At 45.6% G+C, this 24,649-nt stretch overlaps 1 protein-coding gene across 1 annotated transcript; it reads right to left on the bottom strand.

The window, feature by feature from the left end:
• Window positions 1-20,536: 20,536 nt before the first annotated feature.
• On the bottom strand, window positions 20,537-24,286 carry LOC125517377 (uncharacterized). The gene is made up of 6 exons (XM_048682569.2): window positions 23,859-24,286; window positions 23,536-23,695; window positions 23,239-23,421; window positions 23,070-23,153; window positions 21,482-21,563; window positions 20,537-21,257 (listed from the first exon to the last, which is right to left on the bottom strand). Exons 1-6 carry the CDS (start codon window positions 24,173-24,175, stop codon window positions 20,824-20,826), a joined length of 1,260 nt encoding a protein of 419 aa, XP_048538526.2. The 5' UTR covers window positions 24,176-24,286; the 3' UTR covers window positions 20,537-20,823.
• Between the last annotated feature and the right edge of the window lie 363 nt (window positions 24,287-24,649).

Raw genomic sequence — 24,649 nt, 5'->3', positions numbered from 1 at the left:
CGCCACTGCCTCTGATTCTAGTCGATGCCATCTGGCTCTCGCGTTAGCCGCCACCAGCGCGGCTCCACCCTTGTCTCCTCCACCCCAACACCTCCTCGTCGCCCCCCTCCAACCTACGCGCGCCCCTTCGGCTAACTGTGACGCCCTCAATTCAATCGTACACTAATCATACACGCAAATGTGTACGATCAAGATCAAGGACTCACGGGAGGATATCACAACACAACTCTAGACACAAATTAAAATAATACAAGCTTTATATTACAAGCCAGGGGCCTCGAGGGCTTGAATACATAAGCTTGAAAACACAAGAGTCAGCGGAAGCAACAATATCTGAGTACAGACATAAGTTAAACAAGTTTGCCTTAAGAAGGCTAGCACAAAAGCAACAACGATCGAAAAGGCAAGGCCTCCTGCCTGGGAGCCTCCTAACTACTCCAAGTCGTCAGCGGTCTTCACGTAGTAGTAGGCATCCTCCGGGTAGTAGTCATCAGTGGCGTCGTCTGGCTCCTGGGATCCGTCATCTGGTCACAACAAACGGGTATGGGGGAAAGGAAGTAGCAAAGAAACCGTGAGTACTCATCCAAAGTACTCGCAAGACTTACTTCAGATCTAAACTAAGTATACATCTGTATCAAAGGAATGGGTCGTATCTGTGGACTAAACTGCAGAATTCCATAAGGGAAGGGGAAAGCCTAGCCTACCGAAGACTAACATCTTCTGGAAACCACCATCTTGCAGCAACAGGAGGGAGTAGAGTAGCATAAAGTAAAGTAGCAGTAATGTTATCAACCTCGGCCAGAGATCCTTTCTCGACTCCCTGCGAGAAAGCAATCCCAGAGCCATACTATCCGGTTATCATCTCATATCCAAGTCTCATCTCCATGTCTCATCTCAAGTATCCAGTTCTAGTTGTATCGATCGGGATACAACTCCAAGTGTCCGTTACTGTAGGACAGGCTATCGATAGATGTTTTCTTCTCTGCGGGGGTGCACCAACTTACCCACCACGCTCGATTAACTCCGGCTGGACACACTTTCCTGGGTCATGCCCGGCCTCGGCCAAACAATACGCCGCAACCCGACCTAGGCTTAATATAGAGGCCAGCACGCCGGACTAAACCTATGCCCCCAGGGGTCATGGGCCATCTCCCCGGCAACTCCTGCACGTTGCGTATGCGGCCAGTGAGCAGACCTAGCTACCTCCTTCAACAAGGTAGGTGCTTTCCAGTCGAACCCGGCGCGCGCCGCTCAGTCGCTGACGTCTATTAAGCTTCGGCTGATGTATACGACGCATAACGCCCATAGTATGCCCACGTGATGGTTAGTGCTATCAGGCCAAAGGCCCCTCGGATCAAATATCCAAATCGTAGTGGATTAGGAACGCGTGGTAACGAGCAGAGACTCACGATCGATGTGACCCCGTCGCCCCGTCTCGAGTACTTGCGGCAAGGGCTAAGAATGCCCGGCCATGCCTCATAAGTATCTCGCGGGCACCTTCCAGGTCAACCCGACTCCACATCACTCGCTAATTAAGCTCGCGCGGGTACCCCTCAGGGTCGACCCGTCTTTAGTAACATGGCTCAATGTAAAGTCATAGTAACCATAGTATTTGTGTGTCTAACACCAAGGGGAAAACCTGAGGAATCACCCCCGGTGAATCCCACTCGATGTTATCATCAAGGTGAACGTAAGAAGATCCACCCTCGAGGTTCACACTTGAGGGGTTGCACGACAGAGCGGTAACGGAAGTGGTTAAGGAGGAAATCACCCTCGATGACCTCGACCGTATAGCTACACTACGGAGATCTCATCAGGAGTGATGTAAGAGGTTCCACCCTCGGCACTCGATGGTAACTCTGCAGAGTCATACAACTAGGGGGGTGATGTGCGGTGTCGGGGCTTGGACGTTGATCACGTTGATCGAGTCATCGAACATAAGACGGGGCAACTGGGACAAGGTGGGGTCACTGATGGATCACTAACCATCCTATACTAAGCAGTTTAGGATAAGCAGGTAAGGTATGAAAGCAGGTAACAACAACAGGCTATGCATCAGAGTAGGATCTTACAGAAAGCAGTAGCAGTTCTAATGCAAGCATGAGAGGGAAAGAAATGGGAGATATCGGAATGCTCAAGGGGGTTTGCTTGTCTGGTTGCTCTGGCAAGGAGGGGTCATCGTCGACGTAGTCGATCACAAGGGCAGCATCGGTCTCGGTGTCTACCGGAGAGAAGAGGGGGAAGAAACAGTAAATATACAGCAAACATAGCACCACAAAGCATAACATGGCAATAAGATGTGCCGGGTGTGACCTAACGCGGTAGGAGGTGATACCGGAGAAGGGGGGAAACATCCGGGAAAGTATCCCCGGTGTTTCGCATTTTCGGACAGATGAACCGGAGGGGAAATGTTGCGTGTTCGCTATGCTAGTGATGCGTGGCGGACGAACGGGCTGCGAAACCGGATTCGTCTCGTCGTTCTGAGCAACTTTCATGTACAAAGTTTTTCCATCCGAGCTACGGTTTATTTTATAATGATTTTAAAAGATTTAAATCATTTTTAGAATTTATTTAATTTATTTAATTCAACATTATCCAGAATAGTGTTTGCTGACGTGACGTCAGCAGTCAACAGAGGTTGACTGGTCAACCTGGCGTGTGGGTCCCACCTGTCAGTGACACTTTTTAATTATCCAGTTTTAGCTAAACTAAACAGGATTAATTAAGGGTGGGCCCAACTGTCATTGACTGATTAATTAGTTAATTAACTAACAGTTTAATTAGTTTAGTTAATTGATTAGTTTAATTAATCAAAATTAATTAACTTAACTAATTTAGTTAATTAATTAATTAATATATTTTTAAATTCTCTTTTTTATAACTTTTTTTAAAATGATTTGGGGGGTGGGACCCCTTTGTCATAGGGCCATTGGGCCATAACGGGTTTGGGCGTTGCTTGGGCGGAGGCCAAACCCACCCAGGTGTGGGAGACGCCGGCGCGGAGCAACCAGTGGGGGCCGGGCCGACCGGAGCTGCCCCGACCGCGGCGAGCAGAGGGGGCGGCGGGGCAAGGGCGGGCGCGCGAAGAGGGGAAGCAGGGAGGCTGCGGCGAAGGGAGAGCAGCGGCAGGGGACGGCCAAGGCGCGTCCACGGCGGGGCTCGCAGAGGCGGGCGCTGGCGACGAGCGGCTGGGCGCAACGGGGAACGACGAGGGTGCGCGCGAGGGGGCAACAGGGCGCGGCGGTGCGGTGAGCAGAGGCACGCGGTGACAAGGGAGCAAGGGGGTGCGCGGGCGCGGGCCGGTAGCAGCGGACGCCAGCCGACGAGCAGAGGCAGGCGGTGGACGAGGTCATGGCCGCGCGGGCCGATGGCCTCGGCGAGCAGCGACGCGGCCAGCGGGAGCAAGGCGCAGGCGGCGGCTGCCATGGGCGGCAGAGAGCATGCGGGGGGAGGAGGCGTGGCCCTGGCGGTGCGGTGAGCAGCGGGGCCGGGCGGAGCTGGGTGCGGTCGGCGCGGGGCTCAGGGGGAATGTAACGCGCGCGGGCGGCAGAGGCGATGCAGTTGCGGGGCTGGCGAGCGAGGGCGCGTGCGCGCGGGCGAGGCGCACCCGAGCGCGGGTGCGGGTCGGCGCCAGCGAGCGCGGTGAGCGCGCACCGCGCCGGAGCGGGGCGGCGGTGACCGTGGCGACGACCGCGTACAGAGGGGGAGGAAGGTAGCGGCTCACAGGGGAGCGGGAGAGGCATGGCAGCGGGCTCGGGGGCGACCCGTGAGGAGGAGGACGGTGAGGGAGAGGCGGGGATGGGGAGGCAGTCCGGTGAGGTCCTCGGGCGGCGACAGGGTCGATGCGCGACGCGGTCGGCGCAGCAAGATCGAGCCCCTCCCCGATCCAGATGGGATCGAGAGGAGAGGGGGACAAACGTGGGTGAGTGGGGGGGGGTGTGCGGTGAGGGTAGGGTTTGACCGGAGTGGGGGGTTATGGAGAGTGGGGTGGGGCGCGGCTGGGCCAGCCTGGTTGGCCCTGTGGCCAGCTGGGCCATGGCCCAGCAGGGGGGTTTTCCTTCTTTTTTTGCTTTTGTTTTGTTTTTCTCTGTTTTTTTAACAGAGGGAGAAAGAGAATTATTTGGCCAACTATTTCACTTAGCAAAATTTTGGGAGGTGTCCCATTAAATTCCTGGTGATTATAGACAGTGCCAAAAATGTTTTTGGAGACCAGAAGAATTTATTTGGTATTATCCACAAATAGGATAGCATTTAAAAATGCTGAATTGGTTCTGTTTTAATTACTAAAGCTCATCTTTGCACAAGAGTGATGTTGTGTTCCTTAACAAATAATCGTTATGGAATTTTTGACAATTGATGAACATTTTTTCAGAAACTTTTGGGCAACTTCAAACTTCGCTTGAATTTGATTTGACTGGAATTTCCGAATGGGTATTGAACAAAGGTGATTAAGAACTGTTTGGAAAATGATTTGTTTAATCATAGATGGTTACTGTAGCATGACACTGGGGGTGTTACAAATCTCCTCCACTACAAGAAATCTCGTGCCGAGATTTAAGTGCGAAAGTAAAGAGTAACTTCGAAAGAACTGACCCTTATAGGGTTAATTATCTGGTGAACAATTCAGAGAATGTAGCAGAAGTGTCTCTCAATTTGAAACTTAAGAAAACATCGAGAGCAAAATATGAAGGTACAATGGGCAGTTTCAAGTGAATGGACAAACGATCGATACGTGAACAGAGTGTGAGAAGGGGGTTCAGAGCATCAGGAATAGATTAACTCTCGAACGGTGGCTCGTGATAACACACAAAGCCAAGAGCAACTGATACTTCGGAATATAGGATATACAGGAGAGTCGGGTTCTGATCCTGTGGAACTGTGGGTTATGGGCCCACCATGTGGGTTAAAATAGAAGGAGCGATGACATCTTGCACGGTCATGATAGCAAGGCATGTCAGTGGGCAGCCTGTCAGCTATGTCGGCAACAATGTCGGTACTAGGGCGAGGGACGAAGAGAACCATTATCATGCTCGTTGAATGAGGCGGGCCATTAGGCAAAGTTCTCGTCCATCGGTGGTTACCGGAATGTCTACAGCAATAATAACAAGGTCTTTACTGACAGAGTTGTACATTGAGGTGCTTACCTAAGCAAGAAATTATCTCTATTGTGATAATTTAGTTTACCGGAAAGGTTAAACAAAAGAATGGAAAGGAAAATATGATTAGTATATTAATCAGAGCAATGGAAAGGAAAATGTGTTTAAGCACAATTATCATGAGTATATCCTTCCCAAGGACAAGCAGAGGATGATATCCATGATAGGATAGTAAGTAGATAACCAATTAGGTAAAGGGAAAGAAATTTCATGACATTACCCATACAACGGTGTTTGGATAATTGATAAATAAAATTTTGTATCATGCTTCAAATGTTCTTATTGGAGACCGGATTACCACAGACATGCTTCGAGATAGCAAAGACATGGTTTCAAGCAAAGGTCAGACTCTGGATACACCAAGGATCCATCGGAAACAATTAAAAAAATAAGTCATACAATTTTAGCAGGGAAAAGATGAGGGTGTGGCCGATAGGCTCAGCCGCAATCCATCGACATCTCAAAAAGGATGTAATTTCAAAATTATGTGAACAAGTTTGTGTTGGGGAAAGGACAAGAATGTTGTCGATGATAACACAAATCATCGAGGGTGAATTGTATTTCTCATCATGAATTCGATTGATATCCGGGAAAAGCTCAGAATGTTAATGATGATCACGACACATTTGTCAAGAGATTTCATGAAGACGTAATCGATCGGCGATGACATCCAGTCAAAGGAATGATGAATCGAAAGGTTATTGGAACCATGGGTACGACACAAACTCGAAATTAAGCTTGTTGTTCAAGGAGAAATGATAAGATGAGAAAGATCGACGTAAGCTTAGCTCATCGTCGGAAGTTGCTCCGAGCATAAGGACCAGGTAGCACAGTTAAAAAGTTGACAAGATAAAATATATAGCCGACCAGGCTAGGAATGATGTGATGGGGTATAAAGCTTCCCAGTATCAAGTACTAGGTGTAATGCCAGAAGGTAATTCGGAGTAGAGGTTGGTCGGGGGAATGATTTGCACAGGCTAAGTAATTGTAACTTACCAAATAAATGGAATCAAGGAGGAAATATGGTCGGAACCATAACTACAAGGGATCCAATTCACGATACCGGGAGAATTATTCAAATGATTAAATATCCTTGCAAGAAGCTTTCATGATAAGTCCCACACCGTGTCCGTGGGCATGAACACAAGGTTTAGGGATGACTCCCACTTCTACAATGCATAACCTTTCATTTTACTTCTCTCTCTTGGTGCACCTGTAATAGTGAAATTTTATCTGACAAAAAGCCAGTAGAGTATAATCCGCATAACTTTCGAGTTCACACAGATTAGGGAAGGCATAGGTTCAATCCATCGGGGCATCTTAGGAACATATATCATAAATTTCAAGAATAATTACACAAGCTCGATAGTAGAGCATGCTTGAGAAAGCGGATGATACAATTTACCAAAAGCATTATGTATCCGAGGAAAAGGCTACAAGGTTACTGAATATGAAGGACGTTGTCGGATAAAATTCGAAGAAAAAAAGGTCTGGTGGTCCACAAGGGATCCGATGTGAGCATCAGTACTCAACCAGAGGAAGAAAGAATGCAAGGAGATCAGATTATAGAAACAACTGACAAACTCAAAGCCCAATTGCAAAGGAATTATGACTTCCAAGAGAAGGGATCAGAAGCAATGCTCTGATTAGGGATGGATAGGTAGAATAGCCTTAGGGGTACAATCGATGGCGATTTGATTGATCAAGATTCAGCACATGTTAAAATGACGCCTGAGTCGGAAGGATGAATTCTAGGATCTGATTGAGGATTGCGAGCATCCGCAACATATTGTATCAACAGACTCAAAATGATAATGACAATGGCTGATAATAAGATTACTAGACCTATGGTATTAACCACAATGCAAGCAAGCAAGAAATTCAAGAACAATAGGCTATTGAGGATTTTCACAAGAACGAATGGTATTATGAAGACTTTTGTGAAGTACAAGAATCAACTGAGGGTGAGCGGATACTCGATGGGTGCACAAAGTTATCCGTAGGGGTATTCAGATGACAAGGAACTACAAGGCAGTAAGCTCAAAGGATTCTCGAAAAAGGAGAGAAGTTCAGGTCATCTTGTAATAACAAGATCAATGGGATGGAATGTAAGATTGGTAAGTGTGTGTAGTTTTCCATAAGGATATTTCGGTGGTAGGGAATTGCAAAGGCAACAGGCACAAAGTCTCGAGAGAAAATCGTCGAGTATCTTCGGAATCTTCTGATGCAGCAAGCGATCATCTGAAATAAGGGGCTCTCCGGGCGGATGTGATCAGGAGATCCTAATGTTCGAGTTAGTAAAACCATTTAACCCGAATAGAAGAGAGATTAGGGTCCCAGAGTATAGACGAGGAGTAAAAGATCCTAATACCACCCATATGGCGACGTGGGCCCGTAAAACACACAACCAATGTTAGTAAAAGTTTTTCAGTGACTAGACTCAACTTCGGCCAAGGAGTTGGAAAGGGGGATCCTACAGGCAGTCGGCTCTGATACCAACTTGTGACGCCCTCGATTCAATCGTACACTAATCATACACGCAAATGTGTACGATCAAGATCAAGGACTCACGGGAGGATATCACAACACAACTCTAGACACAAATTAAAATAATACAAGCTTTATATTACAAGCCAGGGGCCTCGAGGGCTCGAATACATAAGCTCGAAAACACAAGAGTCAGCGGAAGCAACAATATCTAAGTACAGACATAAGTTAGACAAGTTTGCCTTAAGAAGGCTAGCACAAAAGCAACAACGATCGAAAAGGCAAGGCCTCCTGCCTGGGAGCCTCCTAACTACTCCAAGTCATCAGTGGTCTTCACGTAGTAGTAGGCATCCTCCGGGTATTAGTAGTCATCAGTGGCATCGTCTGGCTCCTGGGATCCGTCATCTGGTCGCAACAAATGGGTATGGGGGAAAAGGAAGTAGCAAAGCAACCGTGAGTACTCATCCAAAGTACTCTCAAGACTTACATCAGCTCTAAACTAAGTATGCATCTGTATCAAAGGAATGGGTTGTATCTGTGGACTAAACTGCAGAATGCCATAAGGGAAGGGGAAAGCCTAGCCTACCGAAGACTAGCATCTTCTGGAAACCACCATCTTGCAGCAACAGGAGGGAGTAGAGTAGCATAAAGTAAAGTAGCAGTAATGTTATCAACCTCGGCCAGAGATCCTTTCTCGACTCCCTGCGAGAAAGCAATCCCAGAGCCATACTATCCGGTTATCATCTCATATCCAAGTCTCATCTCCATGTCTCATCTCAAGTATCCAGTTCTAGTTGTATCGATCGGGATACAACTCCAAGTGTCCATTACCGTAGGATAGGCTATCGATAGATGTTTTCTTCCCTGCAGGGGTGCACCAACTTACCCACCACGCTCGATTAACTCCGACCGGACACACTTTCCTGGGTCATGCCCGGCCTCGGCCAAACAATACGCCGCAACCCGACCTAGGCTTAATAGAGAGGCCAGCACACCGGACTAAACCTATGCCCCCAGGGGCCATGGGCCATCTCCTCGGGAACTCCTGCACGTTGCGTACGCGGCCGGTGAGCAGACCTAGCTACCTCCTTCAACAAGGTAGGTGCTTTCCAGTCCAACCCGGCACGCGCCGCTCAGTCGCTGACGTCTATTAAGCTTCGGCTGATGTATACGACGCAGAACACCCATACTATGCCCACGTGATGGTTAGTGCTATCAGCCAGAGGCCCTCGGATCAAATATCCAAATCGTAGTGGATTAGGAACGCGCGGTAACAAGCAGAGACTCACGATCGATGTGACCCCGTCGCCCCGTCTCGAGTACTTGTGGCAAGGGCTAAGAATGCCCGGCCACGCCTCGTAAGTATCTCACGGGCACCTTCCAGGTCAACCCGACTCCACATCACTCGCTAATTAAGCTCGCGCGGGTACCCCTCAGGGTCGACCCGTCTTTAGTAACATGGCTCAGTGTAAAGTCATAGTAACCATAGTAACTATGTGTCTAACACCAAGGGGAAAACCCGAGGAATCACCCCCGGTGAATCCCACTCGATGTTATCATCAAGGTGAACATAAGAGGATCCACCCTCGAGGTTCACACTTGAGGGGTTGGACAACAGAGCGGTAATGGAAGTGGTTAAGGAGGAAATCACCCTCGATGACCTCGACCGTATAGCTACACTACGGAGATCTCATCAGGAGTGATGTAAGAGGTTCCACCCTCGGCACTCGATGGTAACTCTGCAGAGTCGTACAACTAGGGGGCGGGTGATGTGCGGTGTCGGGGCCTGGACGTCGATCACGTTGATCGAGTCATCGAACATAAAGCGAGGCAACTGGGACAAGGTGGGGTCACTGATGGATCACTAACCATCCTATACTAAGTAGTTTAGGATAAGCAGGTAAGGTATGAAAGCAGGTAACAATAACAGGCTATGCATCGGAGTAGGATCTTATAGAAAGCAGTAGCAGTTCTAATGCAAGCATGAGAGGGAAAGAAATGGGCGATATCGGAATGCTCAAGGGGGTTTGCTTGCCTGGTTGCTCTGGCAAGGAGGGGTCGTCGTCGACGTAGTCGATCACAAGGGCAGCATCGGTCTCGGGGTCTACCGGAGAGAAGAGGGGGAAGAAACAGTAAATATAAAGCAAACATAGCACCACAAAGCATAACATGGCAATAAGATGTGTCGGGTGTGACCTAAGGCGGTAGGAGGTGATACCGGCGAAGGGGGGAAACATCCGGGAAAGTATCCCCGGTGTTTCGCGTTTTCGGACAGATGAACCGAAGGGGAAAAGTTGCGTGTTCGCTATGCTAGTGATGTGTGGCGGACAAACGGGCTGCGAAACCGGATTCGTCTCGTCGTTCTGAGCAACTTTCATGTACAAAGTTTTTCCATCCGAGCTACGGTTTATTTTATAATGATTTTAAAAGATTTAAATTATTTTTAGAATTTATTTAATTTATTTAATTCAACATTATCCAGAATAGTGTTTGCTGACGTCATCATGACGTCAGCAGTCAACAGAGGTTGACTGGTCAACCTGACGTGTGGGTCCCACCTGTCAGTGACACTTTTTAATTATCCAATTTTAGCTAAACTAAACAGGATTAATTAGGGGTGGGCCCCACTGTCATTGACTGATTAATTAGTTAATTAATTAACAGTTTAATTAGTTTAGTTAATTGATTAGTTTCATTAATCAAAATTAATTTAGTTAATTAATTTAGTTAATTAATTAATAAATATATTTTTAAATTCTCTTTTTTATAACTTTTTTTAAAATGTTTTGGGGGGTGCGACCCCTTTGTCATAGGGCCATTGAGCCATAACGGGTTTCGGCGTTGCCCGGGCGGAGGCCAAACCCACCCGGGTGCGGGAGACGCCGGCGCGGAGCAACCAGCGGGCGCGCGGGCCGACCGGAGCTGCCTCGGCCGCGGCGAGAAGAGGGGGCGGCAGGGCAAGGGCGGGCGCGTGGAGAGGGGAAGCGGGGAGGCTGTGGCGGAGGGAGAGCAGCGGCAGGGGGCGGCCAAGGTGCGTCCACGGCGGGGCTCGCAGAAGCGGGCGCCGGCGACGAGCGGCTGGGCGCAGCGGGGAACGACGAGGGTGCGCGCGAGGAGGCAACGGGGCGCGGCGGTGCGGTGAGCAGAGGCGCCCGGTGACAAGGGAGCAAGGGGGTCCGCGGGCGCGGGCCGGTAGCAGCGGACGCCGGCCGACGAGCAGAGGCAGGCGGTGGACGAGGTCATGGCCGCGCAGGCCGATGGCCTCGGCGAGCAGCGACGCGGCCAGCGGGAGCAAGGCGCAGGCGACGGCTGCCATGGGCGGCAGAGAGCATGCGGAGGGGAGGAGGTGTGGCCCTGGCGGTGTGGTGAGCAGCGGGGCCGGGCGGAGCCGAGTGCGGTCGGCGCGGGGCTCAGGGGGAATGTAACGCGCGCGGGCGACAGAGGCGATGCAGTTGCGGGGCTGGCGAGCATGGGCGCGTGCACGCGGGCGAGGCGCACGTGAACGCGGGTGCGGGTCGGCGCTAGTGAGCGCAGTGAGCGCGCACCGCGCCGGAGCGGGGCGGCGGTGACCGTGGCGACGAGCGCGTACAGAGGGGGAGGGAGGTGGCGGCTCACAGGGGAGCGGGAGGCATGGCAGCGGGCTCGGGGGCGACCCGTGGGGAGGAGGATGGTGAGGGAGAGGCGGGGACGGGGAGGCAGTCCGGCGAGGTCCTCGGGCGGCGGCGGGGTCGATGCGCGACGTGGTCGGCGCAGCGCGATCGAGCCCCTCTCCGATCCAGATGGGATCGAAAGGAGAGGGGGGGAGACATGGGTGAGTGGGACGGGGGTGTGCGGTTAGGATAGGGTTTGACCGGAGTGGGGGGGGGGGGGGGGGGGGGGGTATGGAGAGTGGGGTGGGGCGCGGCTGGGCCAGCCTGGTTAGCCCTGTGGCCAGCTGGGCCATGGCCTAGCAGGGGGGTTTTCCTTTTTTTTTTGCTTTTGTTTTGTTTTTCTCTGTTTTTTTTAACAGCGAGAAAAAGAATTATTTGGTCAACTATTTCACTTAGCAAAATTTTGGGAGGTGTCTCATTAAATTCCTGGTGATTATAGATAGTGCCAAAAATGTTTTTGGAGACCAGAAGAATTTATTTGGTATTATCCACAAATAGGATAGCATTTAAAAATGCTGAATTGGTTCTGTTTTAATTACTAAAGCTCATCTTTGCATAAGAGTGATGTTGTGTTCCTTAAGAAATAATTGTTATGAAATTTTTGATAATTGATGAACATTTTTTCAGGAACTTTTAGGCAACTTCAAACTTCGCTTGAATTTGATTTGACTGGAATTTCCAAATGGGTATTGAACAAAGCTGATTAAGAACTGTTTGGAAAATGATTAGTTTAATCATAGAGAGTTACTGTAGCATGACACTGGGGTGTTACACTAGCCCACATTACTTAATTAATATACACTCTTTCCACCCGCAAAAAAAAAATTATACTAAAGTTGTACTACATCAACAACACTTATTTTGGAACAGAGGGAGCAGTACTTTCGTCATCATCAATCACACACATAGAGAGAAAAGTGATGACGATGACCCACCTGGCAAGCCTACTCCTCCTAGTTGCGCTCGCCGACACGCTTGATGGTGCATCCACCCTTTCATGCAAGGAGAAATTTTGCACCAACGGGACTGGCGCCAGGAACAAAGGTACTGTAACGCGTACTCCACACTTCATTCCTTCCCTAGTCTGTATGTTCTCATGTTCCTCAACTCGGTGGCGAAGCTTCATAGAGATTGTTGAGGGGGCAAAGCATAGCTGAGAGGGCCAAAAGGACAAATTCTGCTTAAACTTTGATAATATTTATTAATTTTTTAGCTTAACAACTAATGATATTTCACATAATTTTTCTAGGGTAGGGGGGGCATAGCCCCCCTTGGCCCTAATGAAGCTCCTTCACTGCCTCTACTCTCTCTTTCAGCTAGAGTCTGCGGGTATGAACCCGCAGTCGCCGAACCACCGTTCTCCTCCATGGTGTTCGCTGTCAGGCTGAAGTCGAAAACCAACTATGGTTGTGGCAGCTGCTTGCACATCACTTGCAGACACCCAGCCTGCAAGAAGGACGGCAGGACCGTCACGCTCATGGACATCTGTCAAGGGGGGTTGTGCCTCGAGAGCAAGGTAGTCTAGCTAAGAAGCCACACCTTTTCGGCTATGGCCCTGCCAGGCAGGGAGTCGAAACTGCGGGCATCTCCGGCTGTTCCAATCACACACCAATTGTAAGTACCAGGTTGTTTGGATACACAGTTGGTTTGAAGTTTCTGTTTATCTATACACTAACACTAACAGACATGATTGCGGCGTAGATTGCGGCGTAGACTGCGCGTACTCCTCCCCCAAGGCGTATCGGGTTGACCCGAGCTCCACACCCTACCACTTCGTTGTCATACTTACGTATGTTCCATGGGATGCAGTCCGTCCACACTGACAACGCACTTCAAGGACACATCAAGCACCGAATTGGTGGAGTCCGAGTCAAGGAGAAATGGAGGGTGGCTGCCTGGGCAGCCCCTAGGAAGATGCAAGCGCCAATTTCGATCAGGGTGAAAGTTTCTTATTGGATCCCGCAAATTCTGAGCTCCTGGAATGCCGAGCTGCTTGTAATAGGAGTATCATACATGTATCATGCATGCCAACTAGCAATTTTAATAAGGTGATATAACATTTAATGAAGAAAGAGAGAATTAAATATCATATTATGATAGTATATCATAATAAATATTTTACAACTTCTTGTTTCTGTAAAACATGTTCCGTCTTTATCTTGTGGTTGGATGATCGATCAATGCAGATGAAGGAACCATCATAGAACACTTGTACTGTTTGGCCATCTTTGTGGAATAAAATAAAGAAGCTAATGCACGCACTAAATGTTAGATAGTCCCGTTGGGATATCCTCCTCGCGTGTGGGCTGTAAAAAGATATCAATATTGTTAGTCCTAGATGACACATGGATGGAAGAACTGTTGGTGCCTTCAGCTACTATGCCCTCAACCTCCTGCCTGATCTTGTTCATGTAGGAAATCAACAGCCTGGTTAACTGAACGCAGCCTATACACATGAACTGAATGTTAGGCATGTCTATGTTCATGCAGCACAACGTCGAAATGTTGAGTTCATAAACCTTCCCTCTCTTTTTTTCAAAAAAGAAATTTTTGTTTCATACCAATTCTCAGCTATTCACAAATGGAACACACCACTGCTAGTATCTTGTAAATAAATAACTACAAGTACAGAGTTGCTCTAGCATATTGTGATCGCTAATGAAACCCATCAACAGTTGCCACAATGGCGCTGGCTGGGCATGTCCACGTCGGCAACACAAGAAACAATTGATTTACTGTGCAGTCGGATGTGTATTGGCTAGGAAAAACAAAGGGTGGCCCATCACGTTTGCAGAGAAGAGGGAGTCGCCTCGAGCCCCATCCCTTCTCCTCCCTCCCACGCAACCTCCCCTTTCCTCATCTCCCCGGGTGGGCGGTTGGCTAGGGTTGCTGCTGCCGCCCCATCGGCCCATCCCAGCTCATCCTACGCCGGTCATCGAAGAAGGCGCCTTCCTCGGATCCTCTTCTCCCCAAACCTTCTCGTCTCCGCCTTCCATCCGTCCTCATCATGGCTGTAGAGGGGACGGGGAAGGGGATGCCATTGAGGTGCCGTTCGATTTTCACCCTGCAGCTCAAGCCCCGGTACTCGAAGAGCACCACCTAGTTAAAGTCAGCAAGTGTTGCCAACACTACTTGCCGAGGAAGACGGTGCTGCATAGAGGGGTGCGCTTTTGAAAGCCGTATGATTTTTGGTATTTTAAAAATTGTTTGGAATTTTAAAAAATCATGTTTTAATAAAAAAACCTTATAAAATTGTTCAAATTTAAGAAAAGTTTCAAAAAAATCAAAAAATGTGAGTTTTTTTAAATGTTCACAAAAGTTCCACAAAATCATCATGTTTTAAACAAAATCATGATTTTCAAATATGTTCTCAAATTTTCAAAAAAAATTCACCTATTTCAAAAGTGTTCTTAGGTTGTCAAAATATGTTTCAAACTTCTAAATTATTTGTTTCATGTAACAAATGAAAGCAAAAAAATGCTAGAAAGAAAGGTCAACTACAATAGGCCCGACCCACGCTAGGGTGCCTATGTGTCCGGCATCTATTTGACACCGCCCATGTTGTGTGTCCGGAAACAACTAATTAAGGGGTGATCCTAAAAAAATTGAGGGGTACTGCTATCGAGAGCCCCACAAGGGTAACTTTCACGTGTCGCGTGTTGGGCGCTCACTTTGGATTTTATTCTTTTATTTCTTTGTACGCATTTTCGGGATTATATGGTTTTTCTAGGATTTTTCGGCCTCTTGATTTTCTTTAGATTTTGGAGATTTAAAAAATAAAAAAATGCACGGAAAAATGTGTTGTTTTTGGCTACCACGAGAGGCACTGGTTTGCTTTTGCAAAATGCACACTTGCACCTCTTAGAAAAGTCAAAAAACGTGCATTTTATTTTCTTTCAAGAGAGGCACATATTTGCTTCATGTGGCGGAACAGATTTGCTTTCGCGAGATGCACAATCGTGTCTCTTAGAAAAGGGGAAAATGCTTTATTTTTTTGCTTCACGAGAGGCACAAATTTGCTTCTCGTAGAGACAGGGATTTGCTTCCATGAGGAGCATAAGCGTGCCTCTTGTAAAAGGAAGTTCCATGAGAGGCACAGCTTGGCTTCTCATGGAGGCGTAGATTTGTGTCCGTGAGGAGCACAACGGTGTCTCTCGGAAGGGGAAAAGGTAGAAAAAGAATCATGCTTTCAGCTTTGGTTTTTCCTTGAAAAAAGAATTTGTCAAAACATGTTAACATAGGATTTAGTTTTGAAAATCTCGACACGAGAAATCTAGCAATGAAATGGTTCAGGATTTTATATGCGTGGTTCAAGAGATCAAACGTTTTGAAAAAACGTATCTATGAAAAAAAGAAACAACTCTCAGGTAGCGACAAAATGGTGCGCATACAGTGCGTCACTTGTCAACGTGGAAAGAAAGATGGGAACTATTTTTACAAAGGGTACCCCTTAATTAGTGATCTTGCGCATGTCCATGTCGGCGAAACAAATGTTAGCACTACACCAAGGACGCATCCACTACAACAGGAGCTCCTAACGGAGCTGCCTGGAATCGAACTCGCAATTTTTGAGTCCTGAACGTGTATAAGAAAAGCACGGTAGTATTAGGATATCAACGAAGCGACACATTTAAAGCAATATTTACAAAAAAAAAATCGAACATTCCTTGAAAATCTTGAAAATAATAATTAAATGTCGAATATTGTTTTGAAAATAAAAATAAATTTTGGAAATCCAAACATTTTTATTCCATTTTTAAAAAATTATGAACAAAATTTCCTAGTCTGTGAAAAAAATTGAACAGATAATTTTTTTGAAACTTCAAAACCAAATTAAAAAACATGAACTATTTTTTATGACCCAGTGAACAATTTTCTAGAATGAGATTTTTTTCCGAAAACACAAATAAATCTTTGAAAAATTGGAACATATTTTTAATATAATTATAAATAAAATAACGGTCTGATTTTTTTTCTAAACACGAACAAATTCCAGAACTTTGATCTTTTTGAAAATGAGAACCAATTTTGAACTTCCTAAGAATTGTTGAAATAGCAAAAAAAAAATTGCTAACATGAACAAAATTTGAAACTCGGATTCTGAATATTTTTTAAAACGTGGGAAAATATAAAATTTCTGAATATTTCTGGAAAACGATATACATTTTTTTGAAAATGTGACCAATTTGTGAATTCTCGATTTTTTTATAAAAAATGATCAATTTTATAACATGTTGAACATTTTTTAATATTTTGGTTTTTAGAAGAAAAGAAAAAGAAAAAATAATGGAAAAACGAAAAAATAAAACAGAATAAATAACGAAAAATAAAAACAAAACAATCGCCAAAAAAAGGGAACCTTCTAGAAGTTTCACAAAATCAGTGGCTCGCACACTCAGATGGATCATCCCATTCTTTTGTTTGATCGACTGTGTGATTGGTTGACTATTTGCCGTGTAACGCGGCTAATAGGAAATTCCGCTACTTGGTGTTATAGGAACTAGTTTTTCAGTACTCCCTCCGTTTACTTTTGTAAGTCATTTCAGACAACTTAAAATTGACTGTTTTATACATTGTCTAAAATGCCTTTAAGGTCTTATTAAAGTGAACAGAAGGAGTAGTTTTTTTCTAAAATTTCAAACATTTCTTAAAACATTAATAGTTTTTCAGAATTTCAAAAGTTTTTCAGTAGTTTTTTTCTAAAATTTCAAACATTTCTTAAAGCATGGACAATTTTTGAAAATCCTAAACATGATTTGGGATTCCAAAAAAAACACCTGAATGTTTTTTGAATTTGTGAACAAAATTTGAAAATGTAAACATTTTTTTTGATTTTGTGAATTTTCTTTCGAAAATCAGCACATTTTCTTAAACTCTAATTTTTTCGGAAATGGGTACTTTTATGAACTTTTGAATTTGAAAAATTGGAAAGTTTTTTATATTCTAGAACAAATTTGGAAACAAAAAATTTATTGAATTGATGAACACTTTCTAAAATCCCAATCATTTTTAGAAAATTTGAGCCTTTCTCAAAAGTTGAATAATTTTTAGAAATTTCCAAATACTTTTAAATAGGAAACCTTTTGATAAAAAGAAAAAATAGAACCATCGAAACAAACAAAATAAATACAATGAAACATCGGGCCTGAACTGGTCAGGAACCTCCTAGAAGTTTGCAAAACAGGATGCGATGTAGTCTAAATGGGCCAACCCATTTTCATCTGGCTGGTTTGTGCGTTTGATTGATAATTTGACGCTTAATGCGTCATATAGGATTTGCCCACTACAAGTCCTCACACGAATCTGTCTTTTTGAGATAGCGCGAACCCAACAGCAAGCTTCGAGGCCTAGAATGGGCATATCGACCTGCTCGATAGGGAAAACAGTGAAAATTGAATTATCTTACGAAAGTGGAGTTCATGTTTTCGCCTCATCTTCTTCCCGGGTCTCTACATTGATTTTTTTTCTCTCCGCGTCCTTTGGTTTACTGTAGTTTTTTGTTAATCTCAACCGATACCACACAAAACAAAAACCAACCATTTTTTCCACAAAGAACAAAAAAAAATACATATATAGAGTAACTTGGAATAATATGCGATCCAACCCATGGTTGGATGATTAGAAGGGCAGTGGTATGCCTGGCCCATTAGAGTTCAAGTCCTAGCTTGATGTTGATGCTCGCATTTTCCTAAATTTATTTCAGCCCTTCCGGCAATGTGCGTTTAATGGAAGGAGACGTTCCCATGATCTCATCGACTACGAAGCGTCTATGACGACTTTATCAACCTCAAGATGATGTGCTGACTCGGTCTCTCAAAATGTGCTCATAGAGATAGGGTGGGCGTCCGTGCCTTCATAGGGATGAGTCTATGAGCGCCTGCATATGTACATGTTCAAAAAAGCTTGAAATAATCTAAATCAAATCGGTGTTTTCCTTTTTTTGTCCTACTCATTCCATAAAAGAAAAATAATGTACATACATAGAATAACCTGAAATGAACTAAACCAAATCGGTACTTTTCTTTCAATGTCCTACGCATTCCTTCCCTTATTTTGCCTGTTGTTTTTTCACCCGTGCCTATCCCGAATTCATAAGATCTTGCAATAACATGAAAATAATCCTAGTTTTGTGCAAGTTGAAACTTATTACTCTTGCCTTTATGTATTTCGCATGTTATTTTTTCACCCGTGCCTATCCCGAATTCGTAAAATCTTGCAATAACATGAAAATTAATATATATTTTTTGTTATGCAAATTGAGACTTAGTACTCTTGCCTTTATGTTTACCACATTACAAGGAAGTTAAATATTCAGTCCGCTGTCCTGCCTAATCCATTAGTTTATACCATTTGATAGTACTAAATCTTCTTGTGAGCGCTACCAAGGACGGGACATTGACATAGACAGTGAGATTTGATTGGGGAGTTGGAGATAGTGGGTGAAGGTATATATGAGATAAGATTGATGTTGAACAACTAGAATATCTATCCGTCCGTTGCAACGCACGGGCAGCTAGCTAATATTTTGAAGGGTCAAGCGACACACGATTTGAAAAACAATACTTTGATGTTAAATGTTGAACAACTAGAATATCCATGCGTCCGTTGCAACGCACGGGCAACTAGTAGATGTTGTGCGTGAGGTGGTAGTGTCTGTGTACACGTGTTTATAGTGTACTCTTCGTTCTTAAGAAATAATGAAGAAGGTACCGGGTTTTTTTAAACACATATCATGATTGATTTGATGTCAAAAATTGGTAATGCCAATTTCTGACTTTGTGTCAAATATTGGCTACTAATTAGTTGGTTACCAAATTGTCTTTTCAATCTCACATAAAGTTATCAATAGTTCGTAAGTCTTAGTATTGCCAATATGTATCGATAGCAAATTAACCATGCTCACAACACTCACATACATGTACGCACACACACATCTGATCCGTATGAGCACCTCGAGAGACTGAGTCGAAAGAGCAGGGCCGAAAAAACTGGAATAAATCCAGGAAATATGTGACCACCCGTATCGATAGCAAATCTACGGTGGAGCTTCGTCTTACCAGGCCCGAAAAGCTAACTCGAAGAAGAAGTGTTGCCCTTGCAAGGACTAAAATCTTTTTTTAACACAGTACAAACACAAGCGCTCATACACACGCGCATACATTCACCTCTATGAACGCACAGACGCACATCCTACCCCTATGAGCACCTCAGAAAGACTGAGTCGGCATACCATCTTGAAATTTACGAAGTCATCATAAGCACCTCGTCGTCGACGAGAACGTCTCATCCCACTGAATGTGCATCATCGAAAATCCTAAAATAAATTCAGGAATAAATGCGAGCACCAGGACTTGAACCATGATGGGCTATGGATACCACAGTCTCTCTAACCATCCAACTACAGGTTGGTTTGAGCAAGGACTAAAATCCTAACCTAACTACTAGCCGGAGCCGAGGCACCAAGATTCCCTCCCCGTCATCAGCCGACGGAGCAGCAGACAGAGGGAAGGCGAATCCAGAAGCTCGCCGACGGAGATCAAGAGGAGGAAGGCTTTTCCCTAGTCCCCTTGTGAGTGGGAAAAGAAGACAATCGTTTCTATCTTACTTTCCTTCTAAGAAAACAAAATTTCAAGCTGAAACCTAAAATGGCATAATCAAATGATTGTTTAGCCAATTGACTTATCTTTTGAAGCAATTAGTCCAACTGAAGAACCATTTTGTTTCTTGCATCCATGTTTTAAAACTAGATTTCGAAAGGCTTTGGTGAGCACGCACATGTGTACTCCTACTTCCCAGGTTATTTGCTCCCGCGTGTAAACTGAACAATCAGTTTAGACCGGCCAAACACTGATGTTCCATGCAAGTTTATATTCTAATTGAAATGAATCATTTTACTGGCCTGTATTTGACCTTGATTTTTGAACCAAAAAATAGGCTTCTCAACAGGGCCTTAGAACGAAAGAGCCACTACATACTCCGTAACATTCATTTTGGAGCACGAACTACAGAAGCATTGAACCATAGCAAATCTACTACTTCAACCATGAGTAAGCAAACAAAATTATCAGTGTATCGCCTCTGACCGAATCAAATAATGATAAGTGAATGTTTTGTACCACATCTACGTTGGCAAGAATGCATTTTTGTACTAGTATGTACGGAGTAACTATGACTGGAAAACCATTTCACTAGTTTTCACCATTAGAATGGAAGAGCCACTGCATACATATTGTACATAATAAAGAACCAAAAAAGTAATTACATTCTGATTTACGGTTTCTCATATATCCAGTTCACATAGAAGATCGCATGAAACAAAGATAAAAAATTCATATATAGCTGGAATCCCTTTTCCAAATGTAAATTACATCTTTTTACTCCGTTGCCTCTCCCTCTCCCATCGACCGCCGGCAGCATATATACACCAATGTCCTTCATCTGCCGTCAACGGCATGTGCTACAGTTAGCCAGATCATCTCTATTCTCTCCACGCAAATTGGCTCAGAGGATCCTGAGGAAGATGTCAGATCCTACAATGTATTCCTCTGCCCCACAAACTTCCGTGCAACGCCAAAGATGAGAGCCTTTGTCAGGAGCCCTTGGTCGAGAGTACAGGCTAAAGCCACAGCCCCGCCGAGCACAAGGAACCTCGCCATCCGGTTTTTCACAGGTTTCTCTTCGGCTTCCATGATGTCTGATTGGTCACTGTTTGACTCCATTCCTCGGACAAAATTGTCGCCGACCTTGGTGTTGATCCGTGCCATCAAGGCACTCGGCGAAGGTGGTTCCCCAGCAGCCCTGGCTTTCTGATAGGCACGGAGTCCAGGTTCGATTCTCTTCACACATCCCCACATGCCCTGCCGAATGCCAATCTTTGCAAGCTCATAGGGGATGCCCATATCCTCATGGTGGAACAAGAGGATCTCGCAGGCAGTCGATCCACCGTTCCCTCGTCTTGACTCCACTGTTCCAAAATCAAAACAACAGAAACTCTGAGTCATCGAAGAATGAATGAAGGAAAGAAAGTGGTATTCTTTTCAATAGTTTCTAGAAAATATGTTGTCTCCTTTTCATTCATTTGTCATGTCCAGCATTAAAAAGTTAGTTCCTTCAACCTCACTATTCAAACAGCTCTGTTTCACCTCTTACCACTCATGTGCAAGCAAGGTAGTGAAGGAAAGTGGTTACCTGCACGGATGCACCAGCTTGAGTAATACAAATCTACTCTGCGAGGTTTGCTGCGCCGCGGGATGGATGAACATGGCACACCCTGCATCATGTACATAAAACAGAGACAGATAAATAGCTGAGCAAGAGTATATGATGTAACTTGTAAGCATAATATACACATGCACATCGACGCATTCTGGCAATTCACTCCATGCAAGGTGATGTTACACCAAGAGCCTAGACTGTTACTTTCTGGCTGATGTCAAAAATCTCTTGAGTTTTGAGAAATAATCTAAAATATCACTTTATGCTGTGCAATTAACTGAAATAACAATTGTTGAGACACTTGATCCACCAAATCTACACAATTCCTTCTTACTTTAAAATAGTATGCATGTGCCTACAAGCTGCAAAAGCAACCAATAGAGAACTTTCGTCAAGATAGAATAGGCAGTTCAATGAAGCCATACAAAACATAATCACATCAATTTATCGAATAATGAATAGGTGAGTGTAGAGGGATAGTTAAAGACAGGTAAAAGGAGAAGGATGCAATAACGGAAGAGAAAGATGTCAGATGACATGAACAAGCATGTCAAGGGTAACAATAGTATGCATAGAACTTTCTATAAGGCACGTGAAAAGTATCGGCATCAGATAACATTTTGTTATAGCAGGAATGGAACCAAGACTAGGAAACATGGATTTAGTCATGTCACGCGGCCCGGGTAAACCCACAGGTACTTGCACGTGCTTTATTGAGATGATGTTAAGATGAGGAAGACAGCATGGAATAAAACTACAACCAGAACTGGTATTGACATGTTCTTAAGTTTGACACTGATGTGCCAACTCTTCCTAGTTGCTTCATTCCTTTGTATTGTGTGGTTACCACTATTAAATATAACTTAATGCAAGAGTTATCTATCTGTCCACATTGTTTGATTTCAAACAAATAATAGAGAAAAAAGAAAAACTAGAGACTTTCCTCTATCAACAACTCAACATTAATATCAAGACTTCAATGATGTTAGAAGTCTGTCCTGGTACATGTACTCGAAGGATGGAGAAATGGCCTCATATCATTATCATTAGAAAAAGATATCAGCACACTTGACAAAGAAAAGCTGATCTACGAAGTTACCATACGTGACACCTCATTACCATTTATAAGGTATCCACATAAGTGTCGTTGTCCAGTCAACAATATCATTAAATTTACCTAGTTGTGCCTATTCTGAACTGAGTTGGATGATGGGCTACGATGCAACTTTTTGTCAACATCAACAATTTGTTTACACAGATGTTAAAGCAGCAAAACTCTATATTTTGCCCGCAGGATTTTTCACACTAGTCCCTTGTATTTTGGAGCATCTTGCTGTGCATTCTTTTAACACAAAAGGGGTAAATAAAAGTTCCATTGCAAAAAAGGAAGCATATAAACTTGAATTATGGACACTGTAGTGATGTAACTGCAATTTTACACAATTTCTGTCAGCAACATCATATGCTAAGGATCAAGCACGGTTCTCCTATATAAATCTCAAACCCCCAGAATAGAAGGAAGCATCATTGATGAACACTAGTAAAACTCCGAGTTTCTTACCTTTGTAACACAATAGTACGCGCTTCCCAGTTTCCATATCCGGCGACCAATGATGTACTCCCTGTCACTACAGAAGAAGGGGAACTGCGAGCAAGAGAGAGCAAACCATAAGCATGACGCGACAACCTAGCAGGACTCAGAGCTAATTCACCATCTCAAGGCCATCTACCTTGCGAACCCAATGCACTTTCATCGTCCCGGTTGTCTGACACTCCTCCAGCGTCTGGTGAGAGATGAGCATATCGTCCCACTTGTTGGACATCCGGAACTCATCGTCTCCAAAAAAGTCTCTTACTTCATCCGGGGTTGCATTCTCAAAGATTGTGCTGCTCTGGTACTGCGGAGGCCCATTCTGATTTCATCCAAGTACAGTACAGACCCATAATTAGCCCCCAAATAGGCATTCAGTACTTCACATCAACAAGTATAAGAGAACCCAATCAGTCTACTGAGAAGTGGTATTCACCTGGGGATCCCTCCTCCAGGCCTGGTAGGTCATGTTGGGCAGCGCCTTCTCCATCATCTTGATCCACGCCGGGCCGCCGTCGTTGCCCTCCACCAGCCTCCAGAGGTTCACCAGGTCAGCCTTCCCCACCGCCAGCTCCTCGTTCGCCATCTCCGACGACCTGCAAAGGCAAAGCAGGAGCAGGTGAGGGGTGAGGACCACTCCGATTTCGCCAAATCCCCACTAAAGAACACGCGGCTTTGACCACAGCAACAACTCCCCACACCAAGAAGAACCAGGCACGCATTTCAACGAACATCTCGGGGGCCTAGTAGGCAACGTACCCTTGCAGGGAAGCCTCGTCGTCCTCCTGCTCCTGCTCCTGCTGCTGCTGCCGCCGCGCGCCGGCGAGGTAGTCGAGCGGGCCGCGGATGCGGGCGGGGAGCTGGGCCCTCCAGAAGTCGAGCGTGGCGACCTGCGGCGGGCCGGCGGCGGGGGCGACGATGCCGGCGGCCCAGCGCGGGCGCCAGGCCCAGCCGAGCAGGAGGCCGACGAGGGCCGCCGCCCAGAGCGGCCCCGCGAGCAGCGCCATCTCGCAGGCCGCGCCCCACGCCGTCGGCTGCTCCAGCACCCTCGCCACCGCCGACAGCACGTACCCCATCGGCGCCGCAGCCGGGGCCGGGGGCGGGGGCGGAGCTGAGGATTGCGGCGAGGGGAGAACGGAATGGGGGGGAGGCTTTGCGGCCTACCGGAGAGGATTAAAGACTCGATTTTTTCGCTCCCTATCTTCTCTTTTATTGGGTTTCGTTCGTTGGTGGAGGAAAGGAACGGTGAGGTGTGGTGCACGAGTAGCGATGTGACGACTGCTGTGTGGACACGGCGCATGGACTCTGTCTGTTGGAACTCCTCCTTTTCTAGCTATTCTGCCTTTTATGGAACTCTTTTTCAGTTGCAGAAGAGGTGCATATTTGTAGCCATAGGATGCTTACTTCCAGTCTAGATCTTTTTGGCCTCCACAACATTCTTTCAAAAAATGTGTAATATGCATATATAAAAGAAACGGAAAGAAGACTTTGAGGCGAGGTGAATGACATAAAAACAGATAGGCGACCGTTGACTACTATAGTAGTATGAG

This window comes from Triticum urartu, chromosome 6A (assembly GCF_056163025.1).
Source record: "Triticum urartu cultivar PI428250 chromosome 6A, HENAU_Tu73, whole genome shotgun sequence".
In the NCBI taxonomy this organism is placed as follows: domain Eukaryota; kingdom Viridiplantae; phylum Streptophyta; class Magnoliopsida; order Poales; family Poaceae; genus Triticum; species Triticum urartu.
Note: the sequence above shows the minus strand (reverse complement) of the source record. Positions and strands in the feature narration are given on the sequence as shown.